This window comes from Asparagus officinalis, chromosome 4 (assembly GCF_001876935.1).
Source record: "Asparagus officinalis chromosome 4, Aspof.V1, whole genome shotgun sequence".
Taxonomy (NCBI): domain Eukaryota; kingdom Viridiplantae; phylum Streptophyta; class Magnoliopsida; order Asparagales; family Asparagaceae; genus Asparagus; species Asparagus officinalis.
This window is the reverse complement of record NC_033797.1, coordinates 35,081,050-35,101,802: the sequence shown is the minus strand read 5'-3', so window position 1 is coordinate 35,101,802 and position 20,753 is coordinate 35,081,050. Positions and strand designations below refer to the sequence as shown.

The 20,753-nt window shown below is 37.3% G+C and overlaps 1 protein-coding gene across 2 annotated transcripts; it reads right to left on the bottom strand.

Moving 5' to 3' along the window:
• Positions 3,229-18,341, bottom strand: LOC109837171 (caffeic acid 3-O-methyltransferase-like). 2 transcript variants are annotated; one of them, XM_020405298.1, is made up of 5 exons: positions 18,309-18,341; positions 17,833-18,239; positions 4,634-4,944; positions 4,476-4,540; positions 3,245-3,650 (listed from the first exon to the last, which is right to left on the bottom strand). In XM_020405298.1, exons 1-5 carry the CDS (start codon positions 18,324-18,326, stop codon positions 3,357-3,359), a joined length of 1,095 nt encoding a protein of 364 aa, XP_020260887.1. In that variant the 5' UTR covers positions 18,327-18,341; the 3' UTR covers positions 3,245-3,356. The 2 variants fall into 2 exon arrangements, with proteins under 2 accessions (XP_020260886.1, XP_020260887.1); XM_020405297.1 differs by lacking the exon at positions 18,309-18,341 and having other exon boundaries at positions 3,229-3,650; positions 17,833-18,300.

Here is a 20,753-nt window from a genome sequence, read left to right as displayed (position 1 = left end):
GTTTATATAGGCGGATATGGAGGGCTGGCGATAGCCTGTCACCAGCGGATAACCCTGACGCAAAGGTCGGGTTCGCCAAAAGAACGCAGAGGTCGGCAGGGGGGGTTCGAACGCCGAGCTAAAGGGGGGTTCGAACGCAGAGCTAAAGGGGGGTTCGAACGCAGAGCTCAAGCTCGCCTGTGCTGCCGAAGATCGCCTGGACCTCGCCTGTGGCTTCGCCTGCGTTGACATCGAGCTCGTCGGAGCTCCTCGTCGGCGCTCCTCATCGGAAATGAGGTTTGATCTACACCCTCATCCTAACAATCCCCTATATATAAATAGGAGTAAACTCAACTGAGTTTGGATATTTGGATCTTGGAGTATCTTGGAGATCTAGAGATCGGCTTCTTCGGTTCATCTCCTCGGCAACAGATCATCTTCGAGCTTCCTGCAGCAACAAAGTTCTTGGAGTATTCCCTTGGCTTATTAACCGATTTTTCGATTCAAATTAACTCTTTTTCAAGAGTTTAAACTCGCTCTGAGTTATCAACTCGTTCAGAGTTTCAAACTTGCTTTACAAGTTCTCCACAACGTCGAATCATGAGGAGAAGATATTATTCCAGTGAATTAAGATATTCGGATCGTCAACAGAGAGCAAACTTAACGCGAGCATTCGAGTGAGGCACTCCATCGCCACCGTGAAGAACCCAGACTTAAACAAAGGGAAGAATTCAGATCAATTCTTTTCTCTTTTGTAATCAGGAAATCCAAATTATAATTGAGATTGAGAGAGCTGTAAACATTCTTTTTCTAAGCAATTAGAGAGAATAAAATCAAATACAGTTCTTTCATTTTCTTATTATAAATTTTCCACCAAACAGTGCCTTCAAAGAGTTCTGTGATCATGAATGCATTATTCGACACTGGACAGTCAGGTCAACACCACAATAGAACGGCCTCGCGGAGAGACTGAACCAAATATTACGGGAGAAAGCAATGAGTATGTGATCTTATGCTGGATTGGGCAAGGAATAGTGAGCAGAAGTGGTGGCTACAGCTTGTTATATTGTGAACCATTCTTCACATTCTACATTGGATGGTAATACACCCTATAGGGTATGGTCAATGGAGCATGCAGATTATGAGAGGCTCTGAATTTTCGGGTGTACCACCTATTATCACGTTAATGAGGAAAATCTTGACGCGGGGGCTAAGAAGGCTACATTCTTAGGATATGCAAAGGGTGTAAAAGGCTACCATCTTTGGTGTATAGAAGATTCGAAGTTCATGATCAGTAGTGATGTTACCTTTGATGAGAAATCTATGATTGCTAAGGCACCCAAGGATGATGGTGTTGGGACTGTTGGGACTTCAAAGTCTCAGGTTATTAAGATAGACTTTAAAGACCAACCAGATTCTAGTCATGTTCTAGTGGAAAATCAGGTAGATGATGAGCTTGAGCAGGAGGAGGTTCAGCGGGAGAATACACAAGCACTACAACAATAGCAGGTCAAGAATAGTTTGGCGTCTACTAGGCCAAGGAGAGCATACAAGCAGGTACTGAAGCTGGGGGCTAATCAACCCCTGAAGTACTATAGACAGGTTAATTTGGTGGAATACGCACTCTTGGTGGAGGATGATGAGCCGGTCTCCTTCAAGAAAGCTATTCGGAATAGAGATAGTGAGAGTTGGTTGGTTATGATGGAGGAGGAAATAGAATCTCTTCGGAAGAACCAAACATGGGAGGTGGTCCCATTACCTGTAGGAAAAAAAGCTATTAATTATAAGTGGGTGTATAAGAGAAGAGAAGATCATTCAGAGCTCGGTGGTATAAGATACAAGGCGAGGCTAGTGGCTAAAAAGTTTGCACAAAGAGAGAGTATGGATTATAATGAGATATTTTCTCCGATAGTGAAACACACTTCTATTCGAGTGCTATTGAGTATTGTTACTCATAATTATTTTGAGCTGGAACAACTTGATATTAAAACGACCTTCTTGCACTGAGACTTGGATGAAGAGATCTATATGCATCAACCTGAGGGCTACAGGGTTGAGGATAAGGAAGAGATCTATATGCATCAACCTGAGGGCTACAGGGTTGAGGATAAGGAGCATCATGTATGTTGCTTGAGGAAGTCATTATATAGACTGAAGCAATCTTCTCCGTAGTGGTACAAGCGATTTGACTCCTTCATGCTGAAGCATATGTTTTATGGGGGTCTTGTGGGGGCCACACCCACGTGGGTGTGAACGAGACACAAATTTGTGTCTTCCGACCGCCACACCCATGTGGGTTTCTCGGGCACACGCAAGTGGGTTCCCCAAGCGGGCGTGGGTTGTTTCCAGATCCGTTTTTGGATCGGTGTTTGGGTATAAATACCTAACGATCTTTTCTAAGGTTTTGTGTGGGAGATAAAAACAGAGGGTTAGTCGGCTGTTAATAGAAGAAATAGAGGATTTAAGCGGCGGCTAAAGAGATCTAGATCTGAGATCTTGAGGAGAGAAAAAAGAGAGCTTAGATGGATTTTACAATAGAGAGGTCAATTTCTTTAGATCTGAGATCTTGAGGAGAGAAAAAAGAGAGCTTAGATGGATTTTACAATAGAGAGGTCAATTTCTTTTGGGTAAAAATCAAAGCTTCTTCTTTGGGACGAGCTTGTGGGTTGTACAAGTCGTTGGTATTCTCCTTCATAGTGGAATCTCCCCTCCCTTTTCCCGTGGACATAGGCAAGTTTGCCGAAATACGTAAATCTCGTGTCTTTACTGTTTTTCTTGGTGTTGGCTATTGCTTGTAGGTTCTCTCGACAAGTCAGTCCTAGAACTGATGAGAGGAAGAGTGTATATTTTATTTTGTTGAGATATTTCACTTTATGTTCTTGTTTCCTTAGTGAAACCGGAATATAGAGGTTGACTTGAGCTTTTGTGACAACAAAAGCCAGGGTTTTCTCTCAAGTTATATTGCTTCTGCGGTGTGAGAGCGTGTCTCTGCCCCCAACAGAGACACATTTAAAATATCTAAGACTTGAGGACTTATTTAAAAATAGATTAGATTTCGGGAAAAAAATATAAGCAAATCCCTTCACATTTTAGTTAATATGATAAGAAAACATATCTTATACAGTAAAACAATAAAAGATAAAAGAATGTGTAACTGAGGATTTGTATGGACGCGATTCTAGATTAGTACTACATATGTATAACTCTATCTATATGTTTTTAAGTCCACCGTACGATCAACAAGAACCATCAAGAAATAGAGAACCTACTCTCTTTTTTATTTATTTTAAAAACGGTAGAGACAGACATCAGCTTGTGCAAGAAACAAAATAAGCAAATCCCAAACACACAATAACGGTATATTTTTAAAACACAGTTCATTTGTAGAGCTCGATCGCTGGAATACCAAAAGCAGAAGGAACAAGCTTCAACTCAGAGAAGCCCGCTTCCTTTGCCAAGGACTCAAACTCATCCTTGGTCCTCTCTTTTCCCTCATTGAAATTCAACATGCAAAGGTCCGTGTTGAACATGGCTTGAGTCATGGTGTCTTCATCCGGGAGCTCAGGGATGACAAAGTCGACAACGATCACCTTACCTGAGCCTGGTAGAGCCTTCAAACAATTCTTCAGTATCTTTAGGCAATCTTTGTCAGACCAGTCATGAAGAATCCACTACAAAAATCATGAATTCATATAATTAGTTTCTTGTAATTATATATAGGGCACGGCCAGTGGCGGAGCCACCCTTGTTCAAGGTGGTTCCCTTGAACCACCTCAGTTTTAGAAATAGTCCATACATAATATACATATCAGTAATGTACTCAAAGTTGTTTCTATCCCAGCGGCAATGAGCATGGTATAAAAATAGTTACTTCAGGAGGTCTTGTGTTCAATACTTAGGCCTTTCATTATTGCATTTAGAATCTCAATTTTATTCTTCATTCTTTGTTTTCACTCTACTTTTTTTGCGTCTTAACCTTTTGTTTTCTCTCTTTTCTAAGTTTTACCGGCCTTCTAATCATCATCTTTTTATGAAGATAAGTTAAATTATTGTTTTTATATATTTACTACTGTATTTTCTTCTTTTTGTTATTTTCTCCTCTATTTCTTTTTATTCCTATTTATTTCTTGATTTTTCCCCTACGATTAATTGAAAATTTTTTAAGGTTCATTTTGAACCACCACTCAAGAGGTTGTAGATCCGCCACTGGGCACGGCTCTTTTTTTGGTACGTACGTTGCAGCTGATAGTTACAATATGAATGCTGGTTGCAATCATCTGCTATTATACATGTAGATGATACTCATTTATTTTCTGTAAAAATATGACACAGATTGGTGGAAGAAATTTTTTGGGCAAATCTTCCTAGTACAAAATACTTATGAAAACGCATACGTATAGATTAAGAGAAAAAGGTTTAGTAATTTACATAGAATTAACAACTTTAATTTGAAGACAAACTAATGCGGGTATTAAGAAAAACACGTGCTAATATACCTTCATAAAGATTGCGTCCCCACTTGGAATGCTATCAAACATATCTCCGGCAACATGTTCCACTCCTGCGCCATATATAGTGATCCGATAAATGCAACATGTATGTGGTGCTCGTGCTTAATTAGTTACTTATATGTATGGTTCATGGTAATCCTTACCTTTGATAGATGGCGCATCAGAGATAACATGAGGCAGATCAAAGTTAATTCCGTTCATTTGAGGAAACTTGGAGATGATCGTTTGAAGAGAGGCTCCAGTACCGCCGCCAACATCTACGAGCTTTTGAATGCCTTTGAAGCCCGGGTAGCTATCCACTACAATTTTCAGGATGAAAGCGGAGGCACACGACATGCCGTTATTGAAGACCTTACTTAATTCATGATCACTTTTCATGTACTCAAATTCATGCATTCCATTGATCTTCTTGAAGGGAATCACTCCATCAAGAACTGCATATTTCATTTCTTGCCTAAAAGAGGATTCGATCGAATATATCAGTAGTTACTCAATATTTGGCCGCAGATATGTCAAGATTTCAAAGCATTAATGTTGAGTGTTTGTAGATATTGTGAATTACACTGGCTAGAGGTCTGTTATGCATATAACCTGGATTTCACAATTGGACTACCTAGATCAATCTCACGATAACAAGCTGACTAAGTCAACGAGATAACCCACTTCACTTGGGTAAAGCGTGGGACATTCACACTCAACTTATATATAGCTCAGTTATGACCCAAAGCATGCATTGACGTTAAGTTCAAATACGGAGAAAGAGGTTCATGGCTACTAGGCTCATCTCAATCTGATTAACATGCGTCATCTCAACCCAGCGTGGTTTTATGACGGTTTGCATGTCTAGCGATGATGACATGTATACTAGCTGATTTGCCTAGGAAATTAAATGCATAACTCTACCAACAAGTAAAGAGAAGACTTATCTCAATCTTGACTTGGTACCACCGACCTTTGGTCTATAAAACCCTCCTCTCTAAACTCTAACCTACAAGCTTATTGCTTTGATTTTCATCATGAAGAGTCCTACTTAGGCATTGGAGGGGCGTTGTTAGATAGTCAACCATTGTCAATTTATTGCTTTGTCTGTGGATCTCAAGCACTATTAGTAGAAGATCATTATCAAACATCAAGGAAGATCTCGGGGGCCTCAACATCGAGTCCAATATTGCGAACCCAATATATTAGGATTTTCCTTGCATCAACAAGGTCTTACCTTAAAGTTTTTTTTTTTTTTTTGCTCTTTTACTAAAGGGTTTGGGTCCTCTCTACTACCAGAAAGTTGTTGAGAGGACAATATCTTTAATTCTATCATTGATTAATTAATTAATGTTTATGATAATGATAGGGAATGAGATACTCTCTAATTAGATGGTAACTTCAGAAGGTCCAATTACCCTCATCCTTACCGTTCACTCCAATTATAAGGGATAAGACAAAATCAGATAAGATTTCTACCATCAATTCTTAGTTTTTAAGATAGTAGTTTTTAAGACAAGTTATTTTTAAGATAATAGTAGAAATCCTATGTGATCTTATCTTATGCCTTGAAAAAATTGGATTAGACACTAAGAATTGATGTAATTGGACTTTGGGTGTCATTTGTAGGATGAATCATAGACAAAAACTATGTTGATCTCTTAACTAAAAATAGAAGTATTAATCTCTGCTACTTTTCGAGCAGAGAACCTCTACATTCCTTGTTATAGAGAGATTCTTCAACTTGGTTTTGTACACTTATATCTTCATTTGATGGACCTCATGAATAGTATTGTTTACATATGGAGTAGTTCCTTTTGGAGACAAATTCATGGGATCTATCATGAAACAAGGTGCACTTGTCTTTTTCTTGAGATTCTAGTCAAGATATATCTATGACTCAGGTCTCATAAATAGTTCCTTACCTTTGAAAGCATACAAAAAAATATCCTCTAATATGGGACCCAGTAATTGAATCAATATAGGAGAATCTGAAGCAGTGCTTTTTTCCTTTTTGGATATACCAATGTGTGAAAGCTGATATGTATAACATTCTAGAATAACAGAGTGAAAAAAAGGCTTTACCAGCTAGCTTGACGAGCCTTATGCTGGTTCATGATGATCAACGGAGCAAGAGATGCTCCCCCATCCTTGCCACCAGCAAAAAGCTTGCCCACCGGTGAAAGCCCATACCGCCTCTCGACACGGCCAGCACCCTCGGTCCCCGAACAAGTCAGGATCGAGCTGCTGGCCAAATACCGCAGCATCCTGTCGAGTACCGTCGCGGCCTGTGCGTTATTCGTGCAAATGTTCGACACGATCTCTGCGACAGACAGCTGCCGACCAGGACCAGCATTGGCTATGATATCGAGCACGCCAAGCTCGATGACTGCCTTTAGAGTCATCGGGACAGCGTAGGCTCCGGCTATATACACCGCAGAGAGGAACGCTGCCATCTCCTCATCTTCGTCTACGTAATTGGAGCCCATATTTGTGTAATTTAGATATTACTTGACTTGTACATATTACCTGGCTTTCTTGGGGTTTATATAGAAAAATAATGTTAGAGGCACACCACCCACCACAACCCCAACCACACTCCCCCCTCTCATTGCTACAGTAAACCGGGCCCCACATTGGATTTTAAAAATTTTAAAATCCCATGTGAGGCCCGGTTTACTGTAGCAATGAGAGGGGGGAGTGTGGTTGGGGTTGTGGTGGGTGGTGTGCCCCTAACACCACTCTATATAGAAGGAAGACGGGTTCCATTCTATTAGAAAAAAGGGATTTTTGCTAATAAACCCGAACTTTTTCTCCCACCGAAAACTTCACCCAGTTCTTTATGTTCGACTAAACCCAAAATACAAAAGTTGATTATCTTGAAGCCCAAAACATAGAATTAAAAGTATGTTAGGGCATATATGTACCTATACACTCTAATATTACGTTACCGAGTCAAGATTTTATCACAGTTGTGTCCTTATATAATTTATTAATTTATTAAAGTAAGCCATACCTATTTTAAACTGAGAATTGCTATTTGGCTCGCCAACTCGCAAGAGAGGGGGTAGCAGTGGGTCCCACCCCCTACCCCCTCTCTTGCGAGTTGGCGAGCCAAATAGCATTTTGCAATTACACTCTAGTGGTGTCCTATCCTATTTTTAGTGGTGTCCCGCGTACTATACGCAAGTTTAATTAAAGTTATTTATAAAGCAAGCAATACAGTGGTGCTATCTTTGGACACTATACTAGACACCATATGGCTCCTCGTACCAATTATGTACGGTTGTACCAATAGACCCCACAATATGTTATTATATTAAACTATATATATGTAGATATTGTTAAGACGTAGTCCGTACAATATTCTCTTATTTGGGTAATAACAAACTATAATTTGATAGTAATATTTATTTGAGATGTTATAGTACATGTAAATACATGTATCAGAAATGTACGATGCAAAATGATTCAAAAATTAGCTTAAAAACTGATTTCAGCACTTCTACTATTGATGGTAGGATTTGACCATCGATGATGAGTAAGTATCATTGATAGTCAACATGCATCATTGATGATTTTTACTCCAGAGACATTCATATCATCGATAGACTTCTCAACCATTGATGGTCTCCCGCTGATTGTAGATTTTTAGATTCAATCACAGTCGTTCGTCATTTATAATATCTCTAACATCTACCATTTATGATCTCTCTTTCCTGACATATTAGGGAGGTCATATTATTGAAAGATAGAGAAAAAAGGAGGGATTCTAGGATTTGATTTGTGAGAGACTAATTTGAAGATTTTGACCCCAGAGCCTCATCAAACTCTCACTCATTGTGCACAATATCTCTGGATCATTTTAGCAAGGAGAGGTGCCCCTAGATTGATCTTCTTTACTATTCTTCATCCAGTTGTTTATATATTTCGAGGGACGATTTGTTTTAACAAAAGGGCTGTGAGATCTTTCTTTTATTCTGAGCTTAATTGTTTGTGTTGAGTATTGCTTTGAACTTCTTTGACGGCATACTCAATCCGGTTAAATTGAGGGTTGATATTAGTTAATGCTATGTGTTACTCATTGTGGGAGTTAAGTTAGACGACTGGTTTTGGGTAAATTTCATGGTGCAATCTTGTAAGCCCGATGGATCGGGTTCGTGATTTAGGTAAACTCTTTGCATGGTGAGAGAGCTCTTTTGTGAGAAGGAATATGAAGGTAGGATTGTTATCCAAACCACTATAAAATCTCGTGTGTACCTGGTTAATTGCTTTTGATATTTTATTATATTGCTTTACATCGTCTATCGTTAGAAGATGGGTGATTAGGGTCTTATGCTAATCTAATCCGATTTTATGCCAATTAAAATCAAATTTTGAAAGTTGATTTCTGATTTTAAAACCCTGTTTAAAAATATCAAATAAATTCTAAAAATATAAAACTTTAGGAAATAATTGTAGACATGATAATAAACATGTTACAAAAACCGATTTTCAAAAAAAGACTTCCCAAATAAAAAATATCATTATTTTGCAAAATAGTCCAAAACATGAAAATGTAAACATATGAGTTTTGACATTTTAGCTTAACCATGTTTTGAAATATTACAAAATAATTATATAGACTTAATGAAAGATATATATGATTGTTATTAAGTCCATAAACCAAGAAAACAATATTTTCATAAAATTGCATATTTTGCAAACATTTGAAAAGAAAATATGATTTCATTGAACTAAATAAAATTAATATTGATGAAATCATATATGTGCATGTAAGTATGAAACAAAAATATGTTTTGTAATTATATTCAATTGTTTCATATTAAAACTTGAAAACTATTTAACCAAAACATATATGTATATATATAATAATATATATACAAAGCCAAAACGTGTATGTGTGTATATGATTGAGCTTAAAGTACTAACACACATAATATAAAACCTAAAACTAAATTTATCCAAGCTTGTAATCTTCAACGAAGCTCTATCTTGGTACATTTGCGGATGAACCTAGAACTTGGATCTTCAATTTGAATTACATAGGCTTCAACAACTATATTCGCCAACCTTCATTTGATATGATCGTTATGGCGTAATCCATCCAACCTCCAACACATTGTTTGCCTAGAATAAATGCGAAAACACAAACACTAGACAAATAACATTAGATGTAAATTGTTTGCTAAACATCATCAAAACAAGAAGGTGGCCTTCTTGTTTTGATGATGTTTAGCAAATAATTTATATCTAATGTTATTTATCTAGTGTTTGTATTTTCGTATTTATTCTAGGCAAACAAGGAGTCGGAGGATGGATGGAATCAAGCTTTACGATCATATCTAATGGAGGTTGGCCGAATAGTGGAGTGAAACCTTGCAATTTAAGTTGAAGATCCAAGTTTAAGCTTTATCCGCAAAGTGCACCAAGTCAAGCTTAATGAAGATCAAGATTGCTTGGGTAACATTTAGTTTAGGTATTATATTATGTGTGTTAGTACTTTAAGCTCAATCATATACACACATACACGTTTTGGTTTTGTATATATATATAGTTATATATATACATATATATTTTGGTTTGATAGTTTTCAAATTTTAATATGAAACAATTGAATATAATTGGAAAACATATTTTTGTTTCATACTTATATGCATTTATATGATTTCATCAATATCAATTTTATTTAGTTCAATGAAATCATGTTTTAGTGCATTATATGTGTATTTTGATAAAATACTATATTCATTGTTTATAGACTTCATAACAATGGTTTACATCTTTCTTCAAGTCTATAAAATTATTTTGTATTGTTTTAAAACATGGTTTAGCCAAAATGTCAAAATTCATATGCTTACATTTTCATGTGTTGGACTATTTTGCAAAATGATGATATTTTTCATTTGGTAGGTCCTTTTTGAAAACTAGTTGTTGTAACATATTTATTATCATGCCTATAATCATTTTTCAAAGTTTTATATTTTTTGAAATTTATTTGATATTTTTAAACAAGGTTTCAAAATCATCAAACTGCTTCTAAAACAGTTTTTCTCATATATCAGTTTGCGGTCGACTGCCATGGTCGACCGCCTTGAGTCCAGAGACTCAGATTGTGTTTTTGTGGCTCGCGGTCGATCGTGGCGGTCGATCGGATGCAGTCTAGAGAGTTTCGCAGTCGACCGTCACGGTCGATCGTCTGTTGTCCAGAGCCAAACCCTGGCCTTTTTGTTTTTCACCATCGACCGCCGATCGCCCAACGACTATTTTTGGTACAGAATCAGATTTTTGATTCTTGGGCTTTTTGGTCTTTTCCTTTGGGGGTTTTGGCTGAGATTTTAGGAGGCTATATATACCCCCTTGCTCTCATTCTTCAAAGAACCCAATGAGAATGTTTTAAACAAGTTTAACAATGGTTTTAAAGTTTGTTTTGTGTGTTTTAAAAGAGTTTGGTTTGTGAAGACCGTTTCACAAGTGGAGGAGATCATCTACATTGTTTGAGCATCCAACTCTTCTACCCTCTTGATCTATAGAGAAGTTTTCCTAAACTCTATTTCTAGCTATTTATTATTTTATTCATAAATTCCCATAAGCTAGATTTTAATTGAGTTTTATTGATTTGATTTCACTCATTGTTTACACACACACCCACTTGAGCTTATTGTATTTTTATACATAATATATTTAGGATGGTGAGAGTTGTAATATTAAGTGTGAGCCTACATTGAGTTCTCATCTATTATAGAGAACAAATCATTTGTTATATTGTGAGATTATAATGTTTTCGGTGAGCTAGAAAACCGAGTGTGTTGTTGTAAAGTTTTCGGTGAGCTAGAAAACTGAGTGAGAGTGTGATGTGTGAACGTTGATCGGTGAGCATTGAAAACCGATATTGTGAGGTGTAAACGTTATTCGGGTAAGCGTAGAAAATCCGGTTGTGATAGTGGAGATCTCCTCGAGGTGAGGAGCGGAGACGTAGGTCGTGGGGACCGAACTCCGTGAACATATCATTTGTTTGAGATTGCATTAGCGCACTTATTTTCATGTTTATATCTTATATCGCCATTGTGTATTGCTCTTTGTTTATTTAACCCACTATCTAGTTTATGTTTATTTCACCCTTACATTAGTTTATATATCCTTGCATATATTTCATCATATACCTCTTTGATCATATTGCATATTCTTGCTCATATCATATTGTATATCTATCTTGCTAGAATAATATTTGAGTTAGTTTTAATTGGCATAAAATCGGATTAGATTAGCATAAGACCCTAATCAACCCCCCCCCCCCCCCCCCCCCCCCCTCCCCTCTAGGGTCTAACACAATCCAGTTAAATTGAGGGTTGATATTAGTTAATGCTATGTGTGTCTAACACAATCCAGTTAAATTGAGGGTTGATATTAGTTAATGCTATGTGTTACTCATTGTGGAAGTTAAGTTAGACGACTGGTTTTGGGTAAATTTCAGGGTGCAATCTTGTAAGCCCGTTGGATCGGGTTCGTGATTTAGGTAAACTCTTTTCATGGTGAGAGAGCTCTTTTGTGAGAAGGAATATGAAGGTAGGATTGTTATCCAAGCCACTATAAAATCTCGTGTGTACCTGGTTAATTGCTTTTGATATTTTATTATATTGCTTTACATCGTTTATCACTTTTATTTTATATATTCAACTGCATATTCCATGTTTTTGGCTAAAAACAATAACAATCCTATTCAATTCCCCCCAGGCTTGCATCTCAAATCTAATAGCTATATTTTATTTTATGTAGCTATACAATTTAGATTTCATGCTTTGGTTTTAAAGACATGTAAACCTTTGCAAGTCTGGTGTGTGTAGAAATGGCGAAAACGGCGAAAAAGTTCAGAAAAAACGAAGCAAAAAATATTTTTGGTGCAGTCCGGTCGACCGAAGCCTAGGTCCGGTCGATCGAAAACATGCACACTACAGGATGATTTTCTGATTTTTCGATCGGTGGACCGAGAAGTTATGTCAGTCGACCGAGAACCATGTCTGGTCGACCAGTAGACTAAGTTCGGTCGACCGAAACCCTGTAATTGATTTTGTGAGATTTTAGCGTTTTGGACGGTCGACCGAGGCTAAATTCCGGTTGACCGATCTTAATTTTGGTCCAGTTTCAGTTTCCTGATTGATTTGGGTTTGTCGTTCATATAAATAGAAACTTTGTTGTTTCTAGGGTTAATTGAAGGACGACTTTGAGCAGCTTTTGAGAGAGAATTATGCATCCTTTGAGGGAGAATTTGTGAGAGATTTTGAGAGCTTTGTTTGAGGGTTTTTGGTGAGATTGTAAACCCTATTTGTATTCTCTTTATCTCTAATAGTAAAAACTCCCCCCACCTTGCCCCGTGAACGTAGGAAACTTACCGAACCACATAAAATTTGTTGTCTTGCTATGGTGATTATGTTTTACTTATTGGTTGTGATCTATCTCGCTCTTGCTCTGCACTATTTGGGTTTCGAGTTTCGCTGCGCATAACAAGTGGTATCAGAGCTTCGGGTTTGGCTTGAGACTTGTTCGAAGGATTCGCTGAAGGATTCTTACTTGGAGAGTTAGATATACAACATGTGAGAAGCAAACACATCGGGGCCGTCTCTTACAAAGGCGATACAGAGTCTAAGCATTAATAATACAAAGATTGATGTTCCGAAGTTCGATGGCAAGATCAATTTCAGTTTATGAATGTGCCAGGTAATGGATGCGTTGGATGCACAGAATTTGGAGGAGACTCTTGAGTTATAAGAGAAACCTGAAGACATAGAGGACAAGGTTTGGAAGAAGATGAACAATAGGGCTTGTGGAGTTATTCTGTCATGTATGACGTCGGATCTTATTTATGATGTGATGAACGAGACATCGGTGAAGAGATTGTGGGAAACACTCAATGAAAAGTATCTTACGAAGAGTATTGAAAATCGGCTTTACTTGAAGAAGGGGTTTTACCAGTTCAAGATGAGGAGGGGAGTTTCTATTAGGGAGCATGTAAATAACTTCACGAAGTTACTTTCAACTATGACCAATGTAGACATCATGGTTGATGATAAAGACAAGGTGATGCTACTTTTATGTTCGTTGCCAGAGGATGATTATGGTACGTTCGTTCTCACTAATGAAAGAACTACTGTTAGTTACAAGGAGGTGACCTCAGCGTTGGTGAGTTGAGGAAGAGTGATGGTGAACCCTCCGAAAAGGCATCGGGAGATGCATTAGCAGTTTGAGGCCATAGTCCAAATAGTCGCCAGTCCAACCACTCAAAGTCAAAGAATAGATGTGGCCATAAGAGTGTTGGTAGAAATCAATGTGCCTTTTGTAAAGAAGAGGGACATTGGAAGAACGAGTGCCTAAAGTTGAAGGACAAAGTCGGGAAGAACAAAGGGAAAGTTATACAGACTTCAGAGGTGAATGTTGCTAAAGATGTTAGTGACCATTCAGATTTGGATTCTTTAGGCTATGCATGCCCTGTACTACCGTCAGTTTTCTATGCCACCTCTACGGAGTGAATGTTGGATTCAGGAGCTACATTTCACATTTGCCTTAGAAGGGATTGGTTCTCCAGCTTTGAGGAGCTAGAAAGAGGGGATGTTGTGCTTATGGATAATGATTATGTATGTCCTATTGGTAGAATTGGTACAATCCAGATCAGGATGCATGACGTGGTGACTAGGGAGTTAAAAGAAGTGAGGTTCGTGCCACAGTTGACGAATAACATCATTTCTCTTGGTACTTTGGAGGCAGCAGGTTATCAGATGATCTTAGAGGATGCTACTTTGAAGGTCATGAAAGATTCTACTTTGAAAATTCTACTCAATTTAGGATCACTTCTCATGCACTCAAAATACTTCATTCCGTGGACCTTCTCGAAGGGGACCACTCCATCAAGAACAGCATGCTTTAGTTCTTGCCTAGTTAAGAGGATCATGCTGGATATGTCAGATCTTACTCAGTTTTGATTAAATAAAGAGGGTGTCTATGTGCAATTAACGGGCCCTGAAAACAAAAACAAGAATAACGATAACTATGTATAATACAATTTTCCTACACTACTCTCACGCTACAAGAGAAGAAAATACCCTTGATGAGTCATCAATTTTTTTAAAAAAAGTTAAAAAGATTGGACCCTACATTTTCCTCTCTTCTAGTGTAGAAGTAGTGTAGTTATCACTACCCAAAAAGCAAGGGTTTTCTCCTTAGAGATCACCTTTCATTTTCAATTTATACATAAATTAGGTAATTATTTTTGTGAAATCTCGATCTTATATACTTTTATGATTGACTACTTGCACTAAAGAAAATACGATTTTTACCTAATAAGATAATATTTGTTTAATTGATATTTCTTAATTATGTGATTTTTTATTTTTTTAGGCTATCCAAGATTAGGAGAGGAGTTAGCTCGAGTCGTTTTTTTTATAATGATTAGAGATGAAATCGTTCAAGTCAAACATATGAACTAACATATGAATTCAATTTTTATAGGATGAAATCGTTCAAGACAAACAAGCAAACCCTTCACTTTCAGACATTGAGATAATTAAGAAAATTTGGGGGAAGCAATCTCATGACCGCATCACTGTATTTGGGGGCATGACTACTTTGAAAGATTTGAGAGGACCGCTCTCTAGTCGATCTGATCTGAAAGCACTAGTTATAGAAGGAAAGAGAAAGAACCAGATGCTTCAACAATATTTAGATGAGCAGGAGTAACAACATCAACAACAACAAAGGATGTCTGACTTAAAGTTACAAGTTAAAGCTATGCAGGAACCTTTTTTTAGGCAACAATCTAATACTTCATTGACTCCTGAAACTCGAGAACATGTGCAGAATTAGGTAATTATTTTTTGTAAAATCTCTTATATACTTTTATGATTGACTACTTGCATTAGAGAAAATATAATTTTTATTTAATAAGATAATATTTACTTAATTGATATTTCTTAATTATGTGAACTTTTTAAATTTTCAGGCTATCCATGCAAGACTAGGAGAGGGGGTAGCTCGAGTCTTCTTTTTGACATTGATTAGAGATGAAAAGATGTGTCTTTCTGTAACTTTTACTTTAATTTGCTTTTGATAGTTTCACGTATTTTTCTTTGGAACAATTGGGATATTAACTCTTGTTATTAGTATTGAATATTTGAATACTGTGGAAATTTATTTATTGATGTTATTAATGAATGGAGTTTTTATTTTCCCTTTTATTAATTATTGGGTATTTTTAATATATTTGTGTTGTGAATCTCAGTGTCATGTTGAGAATAATATGAAGGTTTTCTATGATAATTGCCTATAAATGAAAAAATTATCATTAATGTATATTAGAAATTTATAGTCTACAATGACTATTTTATAAATCTTATTTAGTACATCAACGAAGGGAAAACACCATCGTTAATGGGTTACTAATTACCCACCTTGAGGACTTCTACGACGGTATCCAACCGTCATTAATAGGTCTTCAACGGTGGGGATCTCACCCATTGTTACATAACGACGGGAAGGACAAACCGTCATTTTACAGTAATTAATGACGGGGAAAAAAAATTCCGTCACTGATGGTAACAACGGTGATAATTACCGTCGCAGATATGAATGACGGGAAAAATCCTCGTCACTGATAGTAACGACGGTGATAATTACCGTCACAGATATGTACGACGGTAATATGTTTTGTCGTTATAGACTCTATAACGACGGATATTATAACATTCGTGACCCTTTAGCGAAGAAGACTTCAACGACGGGTGACGAAGGGATTTTTTTTTCCTGTCATTAGCGTACAATAACGAAGGTTTTCAGCTCTTTAACGAAGGGAAATCCCTTCGTTAAAGACGTAATTTCTTATAGTGTAACTACCTATTTTCAAAGTGGTTTGTAGGAGAAAACAACCCCAAACTATGTGATGCGGCTTAGCTAACACAGGTTTTCTCTTCACATAATTAATTTTGATTTTGATCCTCTCCGTTATTAAAAAGTAGTGGTTTTGCTATCACTTTTTTAATTAAGGAGAGGATTCATGTCATCTATAGTTATTTCCTTGCATGTAACCGATTTAATTTATGAGGGTTATCTATAAACAAAGAGCTAGGTCCCTCAAACCTTATCAATTATTCTACATTAGTCCTTCAAATCTAGGAAATTACTAATTAGTCCTTCAAATCCTAAGAGGTCTTGCAATTTGGTTCCTCAATAATCAAGATACCCTCGGTTAATGGTTTTTTTTGAAGGGTTATTTGTAATTGGGCACTCTAAAATTTACACATTTTCAAATTTGATATAACAAAGTCTTTTTGATACTTTGATACCCCAAAGTTTACACCTTTTTTTAGCTTTGATACCTCTATAGTTCTTTTCTTACACTTTGACACTCAAATTTACACGTTTTAAACTTTCATACCCTAACATTTCCATATTTTAAACTTTGTTACCTCAAAGTTTCGAGTATCAAAGTGTCAAAATAAAACCGTAAAGGTATTAAGTTAAAACGTATAAAATTTATCGTAACAAATGTTAGAAAAAAGAACGTCAATATTTTAAAGTAAAAAAAGATGTAAACTTTAGGATATCAAAGTGTTGAAAAAACTTGGGGTACTAAAGTTAAAAAAGGTATAAACTTGATTGTACCAAAGTGTAAATAACCTTTTTTTTAATAAGATGGCTTTTGGGCAGGAAATCATAACCGAAGGACATTTTTGGGCGGGAAATCATAATTGAAGGGTATTTTAGTCATTGAAGGTCCAAATTGCAAGACCTCTTAGGAACTGAGGGAATAATGAGCAATTTCTGAGATTTGAGGGATTAATATTGAATTATTGAAGATTAATTTGAGGACTGATACATGAATAACCCAAACAAATAAAAGTTTTCTTTGATTATTTACATTCAAGTGCCCTGTGGTATATGTAGCCAGGATGAATCCTTTCTTTCTTTCTTTCGTCCTTTTTTTTTGGGTTGGGGGTTGATGATTTTTTTTTCTTTTTCGTTTTCTTTTTTTTTTATGGTGGGGGTTGTGGGGAGGGAGGCCCGGGGGGAAGGGTTGTTTGGGCCTATAGTATACACGCTTTGGCCTTGAACAAGGCATCGAGGCCTTCGGCCCAAAGGCCTTTGCCTAAAGTTTGCTCAAGGTTTTGGGTTGAACCAGAGCAATTAATCATAAGATTAATTCTTGGATCATCAATGTAATCTCAGTCAGTAAATTTAGAATTATCCGTATAGGTACACATACCTCAAAGTCATAAGTGTAAGTGCAGCAGACCATAGGTACCATAACGTAAATAATGCAAAAAATTTAAAGATATCCCTTATCAGTTCGAGGAGGGACATAAGCAAAAGAGGCTACCAGCTATCTTGACGAGCCTTGTGCATGTTCATGATGATCAACGGAGCAAGAGATGCTCCCCCATCCTTGCCACCAACAAAAAGCTTGCCCACCGGTGAAAGGCCATACCGCCTCTCGACACGGCCAGCACCCTCGGTCCCCGAACAAGTCAGGATCGAGCTGCTGGCCAAATACCGCAGCATCCTGTCGAGTACCGTCGCGGCCTGTGCGTTATTCGTGCAAATGTTCGACACGATCTCTGCGACAGACAGCTGCCGACCAGGACCAGCATTGGCTATGATATCGAGCACGCCAAGCTCGATGACTGCCTTTAGAGTCATCGGGACAGCGTAGGCTCCGGCTATATACACCGCAGAGAGGAACGCTGCCATCTCCTCATCTGCGGATGCATCGTACTGTTGATCGTCCTGGTAAGTTGAGGCCATTATTGGGTTAATGTAGGTGATTTTGTTAACTTGAGTTGTACATATTCTCTCCTGGTAAGTTGAGGCCATTATTGGGTTAATGTAGGTGATTTTGTTAACTTGAGTTGTACATATTCTCTTTTTTAGGGTTTATAAAGAAGCAAGGGGGCGGGTTCAATTAATGAGACCAGAAATTCATAGTAATTAAGATGCTAGCTAGATATGCAGTATAGCGTTGCAAATTTAACGCGGTCAAGTTTTGGCAGGCGGGAACACGAGATGGCCGTGATTGACGGCATTCAATGAATTGCTGCACATAATCAGACAAGATTAATTAATATAGCTCTCCGCTAGTCAGACCAGATGAACCTCACCATATTTATGGCTCCATAACTATCGTCAGCAATAATCAAGTCCAAGTCTCTCACCACACCAAAAATTTAAGAGTTGGGATAAAGATGGAGGGTTATTATAATTTTATAATCTGACTATTATAATTTTATAGTCTGACTAGCTAGTTCTTGCGATCTAAGAGTCTTTTCATAGATATATGATCAAAGATTGAACTCATAGAGCGACATCTTATAATTTTTTAAGTCTACTTTAGAAACTTGTGGCCATTGAATTTTCATCCTTAAAAATTACCCACGTCATCTAATAATATTGTGGCAATTCATCTCATCTCATCTCCTTTCTTACTTTTAAGAATGAACCAAACACAAGAAATGAATCGCATCATCCATCTCATCTCATCTCAGAAAATGAGTCACATCATCCATTAATATGGTGACAACTCATCTCATCTCATTAAAATTTAATTTCCATCTATTTTCTCAAAAAAAAATCATGAAATGGGTTTCCCTAAATATGAGTCACATCATCCAATAATATAATGATAACTCATCTCATCTCATCTCTTTTTAATTTCTTAGTTTTAAGAATGAACCAAACACAAGAAAAGAACCTATTATAGAAAATAGATATTTTATAATTAATTTCCCTTATTTTAATAGCCAACCAAACAACCTCAAAACAAGTCATAAATTTTGTTTCTTAAAAAATCACTCACATCATCCAATAATATGGTGACAACTCATCTCATATCATCTCTGCGTCCTAACTCTGCATTTTAGATTTATAACGCAGCGCGACCTATGCGTTCAGCCACCAAAATAGGCTCAACTCTGCGTTTTAAATCTAAAACGCAGAGTTCGGGTCCTGAACGCTATTTTTCAGCGTTTGACTCATTCAAAGCATGAACTAAACGGTTTCAAAACCATTTTTCCCATGATTTGGGGAGCTGTTTAAGGGGGCGATTACACCCCATTCAGCCCCACTTAGGAGCGAATTAAGGGGGTGATTATACCCCTTAATCCTCTATAAATAGGAGTAAACTCAACTGAGTTCGGATCTTTGGATCTTGGAGTATCTTGGAGATCTAGAGATCGGCTTCTTCGGATCATCTCCTCAGCAACAGATCATCTTCGAGCTTCCTGCAGCAACAAAGTTCTTGGAGTATTCCCTTGGCTTATTAACTGATTTTTCGGTTCAAATTAACTCTTTTTCAAGAGTTTAAACTCGCTCTGAGTTATCAACTCGTTCAGAGTTTCAAACTTGCTTTGAAAGTTCTCCACAACGTCGAATCATGAGGAGAAGATATTATTTCAGTGAATTAAGATGTTTGGATCGTCAACAGAGAGCAAACTCGACGTGAGCATTCGAGGGAGACACTCCATCGCCACCGTGAAGAACCCAGACTTAAACAAAGGGAAGAATTCAGATCAATTCTCTTTTCTTTTGTAATCAGAAAATCCAAATTATAATTGAGATTGAGAGAGTTGTAAACATTCTTTTTCTAAGCAGATAGAGAGAATAAAATCAAACACAGTTCTTTCATTTTCTTATTACAAATTTTCCACCAAACAGTGCCTTCAAGGAGTTCTGTGATCATGAAGGCATTGTTCGACACTGGACAGTCAGGTAACACCACAATAAAATGGGCTTGCGGAGAGACTGAACCAAACATTACGGGAGAAAGCAATGAGTATGTGATCTTATGCTGGATTGGGCAAGGAATGGTGAGCAGAAGCGTTGGCTACAGCTTGTTATATTGTGAACCATTCTCCACATTCTACATTGGATGGTAATACACCCTATAGGGTATGATCAATGGAGCATGCAGATTATGAGAGGCTCTAAATTTTCAGGTGTACCGCCTATTATCACGTTAATGAGGAAAATCTTGACGCGAGGGCTAAGAAGGCTACATTCTTAGGATATGCAAAGGGTGTAAAAGGCTACCGTCTTTGGTATATAGAAGATTTGAAGTTCATGATCAGCAGTGATGTTACCTTTGATGAGAAATCTATGATTGCTAAGGCGCCCAAGGATGATGGTGTTGGGACTGTTGGGATTTCAAAGTCTCATGTTATTGAGATAGACTTTAAAGACCAACCAGGCTCTAGTCATGTTCCAGTGGAAAATCAGGTAGATGATGAGCTTGAGCATGAGGAGGTT

Bases quoted from the DNA above. Each gene is read 5' to 3' on its own strand.
- LOC109837171 (XM_020405298.1), bottom strand. The intron at 4,945-17,832 runs GTAGCCTCTTTT...ATCCTCTTTTAG, and splicing joins AAGGCTCGTCAAGATAGCTG to GCAAGAAATGAAATATGCAG. The intron at 4,541-4,633 runs GTAAGGATTACC...TATATGGCGCAG, and splicing joins TGATGCGCCATCTATCAAAG to GAGTGGAACATGTTGCCGGA.